This window comes from Bufo gargarizans, chromosome 6 (assembly GCF_014858855.1).
Source record: "Bufo gargarizans isolate SCDJY-AF-19 chromosome 6, ASM1485885v1, whole genome shotgun sequence".
Lineage (NCBI taxonomy): Eukaryota > Metazoa > Chordata > Amphibia > Anura > Bufonidae > Bufo > Bufo gargarizans.
The window spans coordinates 5163667-5169825 of record NC_058085.1 but is presented as its reverse complement, the minus strand read 5'-3'; the positions used below and the strand labels follow the sequence as shown (position 1 = coordinate 5169825).

At 45.7% G+C, this 6159-nt stretch overlaps 1 protein-coding gene across 1 annotated transcript; it reads left to right on the top strand.

Moving 5' to 3' along the window:
* The first annotated feature begins 2474 nt into the window (after positions 1-2474).
* On the top strand, positions 2475-5007 carry LOC122941617 (E3 ubiquitin-protein ligase TRIM39-like). The gene has a single exon (XM_044299008.1). It carries the CDS (start codon positions 2517-2519, stop codon positions 4035-4037), a length of 1521 nt encoding a protein of 506 aa, XP_044154943.1. The 5' UTR covers positions 2475-2516; the 3' UTR covers positions 4038-5007.
* The last annotated feature ends 1152 nt before the right edge of the window (positions 5008-6159 follow it).

The following is a 6159-nucleotide window of genomic DNA, read 5'->3' as shown; positions in this document are numbered from 1 at the left end:
TCTTCTCACACACTTATACATCTTTGCTGCATACCTTGCTTCTTGCTCATTGTTTACTGGCAAAATGAAGGCCTCCCTTTAAAATGTACCAGGGTCTCATTTATGGAAATACATTCTCAAGGGTGTATGCCTAGGTACTGAAATGGTCTATTAGGGGCCTACATTTTTAAGTCATATCTTGGGTCATCTCATGGTGGGCACTTTGTATTATCAGCGTAATGTAAGAATCTAAGGAATCACGAGCTGGGAATGTCCATGTAGGACATCCAGGTGTGGTACAGGATATCTCTAGACCAGGGATGGCCAACCTGAGGCTCTCCAGCTGTTGCAAAACTACAACTCCCAGCATGCCCAGGCTACCTACAGCTATCAGCCTACAGCAGGGCATGGTGGGAGTTGTAGTTTTACAACAGCTGGAGAGCCTCAGGTTGGCCATGCCTGCTCTAGACCCTAATGCCCAGCTTCCTCGATACAATGCTCCAAAATGGAACCATCTTCACAAGCATCTATGGTGGACCACCTGCAAGGTTTAGCATAAAAAGATGTGGGCAATAAACGCTGGCCATACCATAATATGGGCCACCTAGGTCAATCAGCTCATCAGGACAAAAAATAACTTAATAAAGTCCAATTCTTTGATTCCTGGTTCCTGATTCCATGTGGCATTGCCGACTGGCCGGGATAGTGGAGAGGGGGCATGGCAGATTCTTTGAGACACAGGGTACTAAGTCTGAATGGAACCCTAGAGCTGCAAGTAACAGGAGCCAGAGAGTGTGTTAGTGAGACATTGACACCAACATGTGGTAGGTGACGAGAATTCGGTGTAAGACTCTAATGTGGCCTGGGTTAGGCTACATGCACTAGACATTGAAAAAAAAGCCTGTTAAAAACGGACACACTGACAGTTTTTCATGGCCATTTTGCATCAGTGTGTGCATCAATTTTCTGTCCGTGTGTCCGTTTTTAATGTCCGTTTTGCAGCAGTTTTTCATGTCCGTTGAAAACGGCAGTTTGGCAGTTATTTATAGACACCTACAGGATGGTCGGCTCCCTGCTAAAATAATGTCCCCCATAGTGTATGAATTTTTATTTATTTTTTTGCTGCCCCCAGCTTTAATAATGCCCCCATGTTAAATAATTTCCCCCATGGTTTAAATAATGTCCCCATGATGGCCCACCGCCCCTTATCCACTTGCTTGCGCTGCAGCAGTCTCTTCTTTCTTCACAGAACGGGACCTGCTGAAGGTGCGTGATGACGTCACTGCGCGCTCCCACGTGGTTACGTCACCACGCATATCGCAGGTCGTGCTCAATGAAGAGACTGCCGCACTGCGAGCAAGTGGATGAAGTGAGTTTTTTTTTTAACCCCTAAATGGCCTGGGTAAAGTGTACCCGTTTTTAACGGCCGTTAGGTGCACTCCTGTCAATCGGTCGTTAAAAACAGTCCCATTGATTTCAATGGGTCCGTCTGACCGAGAAAACGGCCAAAAATAGGACATGTCCTATTTTTGGACGGACGCTATTCACTGGCCGTTAAAAGAACGGCCATGTGAATAGCCCCATAGACTTTCATTGGTGCTAAAAATGGCTGTATGATGGCCGTGTGCATAAGGCCTTAGTCCTACTTTAAGGCTGGGTTCACACCTGAGCGTTTTACAGCGCGTTCCTACGCGCTGTAAAACGCTCGACAAGGAGAAAACAATGCTTCCCTATGGGAATGGTTCTCAACTGGGCATTTTACAGCGCGGACTATCGCGCTGTAAAACACCCGACGCCCCAAGAAGTACATGAGCTTCTTTGGGGCGTCTTGTCGCGCGTTCCCGTACATAGACTTTCGGGAACGCGCGACAATGGGCGTTCGCTTGTCTCTGTATGCGCGATTGCAAACACCGGTACAATCGCGCAATACAGAGCACTCCATCGCGAACGCTCAGGTGTGAACCCAGCGTAAGACCCATTCATGACCAATATTGATTGGATAGTTTGAAAAAGAACCAATGCAATAAATGACCTCTCCTCCCCCCAAATCAGTCAAATCTATTCTAAGTTAGCAATTTTTATAATCTGTACTTTTTATAAAGAGACAGAACAATATGCTGAGTGACATTCTATCTACAATGGTGTTAGTAAGGTTCATCTGGTGCAATTTTATTTGGTCTGTGATTATTTTCCGAGAGAGGAGATGCCATCCCACACCATGATGCACCTGTAGATGGCTCCTCATCAATGTGTCCCACCAGCCCCTCTGTTGTAGAGTAGGTGACTACAACTATCCCTATATATGACCTAAAATGATGCTCATTTTCCTATGGCATCAAACAAGAGAGAGTGTACTTTTCTTGGCTTATTTGATAAGCCACATAAAAAGTGCAGGTCTCTGGAGGAGTGACATAAAGTATAAGAAATTCTTCACACCCACACAGTGTCACTTGCTGAAATCTGATCTTCAGCTGTACTTCCTGCTATCACTAATGGCGGTTGCAGACCTGAGAGCTGAGCTACTGTGCTCTATTCACATGGAGATCTTTAAAGATCCTGTCACACTGCCGTGTGGACACAGCTTCTGTCGGGATTGTATCACCAAAACATTTGACCATCAGGATAAGGATGACCTCAGATGTCCTGAATGCCAGCAGAGGTTAAGTCGAAGACCTGGACTGAATACAAACTTTCGGCTAAGTAACATAGCGGAGGCCTGTACTCAATCTGAACAGGAGGAGACTGGGATCTTCTGCACTTTCTGTGACTTCCCAGTTCCTGCAGACAAATCCTGTTTGCAGTGTGAAACCTCCATGTGCAATAGACATCTGACAAGACACAACATGAGGACATCGGAGCACACTTTATTACCCCCGAGCACTGACCTGAAGAACAGAAAGTGTCCTACTCACAAGAAGATCCTTGAGTTTTACTGCATGGAGGACAGTGCTTGTATCTGTGTGTCCTGCAGGTTGGATGGAGATCATAAGGGACACAAAGTGGAGATACTTGATAAAGCTGTTGAGCACAAGAAGAAGAACCTGAAATTTAGACAAGAGACACTGAGATCAATGCAAGAGAAAATTAACCAGAAAATCCAGAGTCTGCAGACTCGTAGCATCAGACTTCTTCAAAAAGCTGCAGTTTTGTCAAAAAGAGTCACTGATCAATTTCAGAATATAAGGAAAGAACTTGGAATCCTAGAACAGAAAGTCCTGAGCGAGATCCTCAGACAGGAGAAGATAATGTCAGTCTCCAATACTCATCTGATCCAACAGCTGGAAACAAAGAATAACGAGCTGTCCAAGACGATTGGCGACATGGAGACACTGATCAGGACAACCGATCCACTCACTGTCCTAGAATTCAAGAAGGATGATATCTCTAACACCAACAGTTGTGAAGAGGACACAGAAATCCGGGAACTCCGAGGTCCAGGAGATCTACAAACAGACACAAACCTAAAATTGTTATTCAAAGATGTTTATAATATCGTAAAAAGTGTAGAGAACGGGATCTTTAGGTATGAGCCCACAGACATAACACTTGACCCAACAACAGCCGGTAAGAATTTACACATCTCCGGGGACTTATGTAAAGCACATGTTACAGACCAGAGCTACCCCGAGACACCGGACAGCTTTCAGTATCCTATGGTTCTAAGTATAGAAAAATTTAGCTCTGGAAATTATTACTGGGAGGTGGACACTGGTGAGTCGGGGGAGTGGAGAGTTGGTGTAAGCTACTCCAGCATAGCCAGGAGAGGACGAGAGTCCTTGATAGGAGACAATGACAAGTCCTGGTGTTTGCGCAGGTATTGTAATCAAATCTATGCAAGACATGACTGTAAAGACGTCCGTCTACCAAACAGTGCATCATGTGAGAGACTGCGAATATATCTGGACTATGATGAAGGTAAACTGTCCTTTTATGAGAGGAGAGATCGTCTGAGACATATATACACCTTCACTGCCAACTTCAGAGACAACCTCCATGCTGCCTTTGGCTTATCAGCTTGGTCAGGAAAACTTAGTTGGGTGAAAATGATTAAAAAATAAACAGAATGTGCCATAAATGTGTGATCGATGCGGGTCCCTATCTCCAGATTGAGGGTGTCCTGACCACTTTCTGGCCTAGTGAGGTAGTCCCTGGCTTTCGCATCTAGGTGGAAAATGAATGGATAGATGGCTGTGCAGGGATTCCTCCATTCATTCATGTGGAATTGTGGAAGTCACATAAACAGCCATGCACGCTTGCTCAGCTAAGTGCTACAGAAGTGAAGGGAGAGATCCGTGTGCAGCCTCAGGTGCCATCTTCTGCTTGGAGGTAAGACCTGCATCGATTTCACAATGTGTTTGTTCGCTCAAGGATTTATGTGCTGAAAACCTGCAGAAACCACCTCCCATTGTTGTCAATGGCGGTCCGAGCTGCAGATCGTTTCACACTAATTTCTAGACCGCATCAAGCAGGGATTGGGGCTAAAACCGCAGGCAGATCCGGCGCATTCGAAACAGTGGTGGAACTCAAGGTCAGCCATCGCCATAAACATATCCTTAGACATTTATGGCATATCCACAGGACGTAACAAAATGTGTAAGGGGTTTCTCCACCTGACCCCATAATGTTATTTTCTCCCTTTCTTTCCGTCCCCATTACATGTATGTGTGCCCTGTCCTTCGCCTTGCGATTATCTGTAATTCGGCTGGAGCAGTTACCTTCTCTTTGACTTATTTTATATACAGGGGTGCACCACCAATGAGGCCTGTAGCGACCATATTTTAAACTTGAATAAACACGCTGCAAAGAAATCTGGTGAGTGCGGCAGGTTAATTTCTTTTATACATCATATATATTATATATATATGGTATATAGATGTATTATAAAACCCCTGCTGAATCACTGTGTATGACTGCAATCCTTATGATGTACCATTGTGTCTAACCTCACCTGTAATCATTTACATATCTGCCAGAGACATAACTGCAGTGTCCAACATTTCTATCTGGTGCGGGATTATTTATTGTCAATGAGTGTATATTAAATAAATATATATATACTAGCTGAAGGACGCGGCTTCGCTCGGGTATATTTAATCTATTTCATTTAATGTTTGTGTGTGTCGTTAAAAGATATCAACACTATCCCCTATAACAGTGACATCTACAGCACCCCACCCCCAAAACAGTGACCTCCACAGCCCCCCACCCCTTAACACTGCCTCCCCCACAGTGCACCGTTCCTTAAAATTGGACCTCCACGGCAGCCCACCTCCTTAACTTTGACCTTTACAGCAGCCTTCCCCTTTAACAGTGAGTTTCACAGCATACCACCCCCTTGACAATGACCTCTACAGGGGCCCGCCCCCTTAACAGTGGCCTTTACAACAATCTGCCCCTTAGCACCGACCTCCATAGCGGACCATCCCCTTAACTGTGACCTACACAGCAGCCTGCCCCTAGGGTGGCCAGAGGTCCAGTTTTAGGCCGGACAGTCTGGCTTTCAGACTCCCTGTCCTCAGTCTGGCGCAGGGCCTGGACGGACACAAGGATGTCCTTTTGAACAGCTCACTCTCAGACAGCAGCACTGTGCTGTCTGAGTGTGAGCTGCAGGAAGAAAGTCACTGTTCCACCCCTGCAGCTGACAGAAGTTGATTTTTAACTTCATTTTTTCAATCCCCGTCGGCTGATTGGGAGGGGTGTTGCCTTATCGAATCAGGGGCGTGGCTTAGCTGGACCTGGGGCGGGGTTTTAAGTTAATCTTTTGAGGGTGGACATATGGTGGCAGGGGGCGTGTCTGGGCTCCTTCCTGCAAGAATGACGCCCCTCTGGGCACCTCACTGGATCATTTGTATACCAAATAAACTGGTAAAAACCTCTATTGCTGGAACAAAGGCACATCCTGAAATAAGGTACTAAGTGCTGTTGGGCCATGGCTTTACTGCAATAGCGATTATCCTGGTGACAGATTACCTTTAAAGCTCTCCTACAGCAGTGAAGAAAAATGGCTGGGTTGTTATGGAAACCTGAAGTAAAACTGTATGTATGTGGAGTGTAACATCGTGTGAGCTTCTAATAGCTGATAAGGGTCATGTGACCAAGCTTCTATTGGCTAATGCATTTTTGGGGAATATCTCAGGAACGGTACGTCCTAGAGAGCTGAGACCCGGTCTAAAACCCTCC

Excerpts from the sequence above, each read along its gene's own strand:
- LOC122941617 (XM_044299008.1), top strand. The coding sequence starts at position 2,517 with ATGGAGATCTTTAAAGATCCTGTCACACTGCCGTGTGGACACAGCTTC.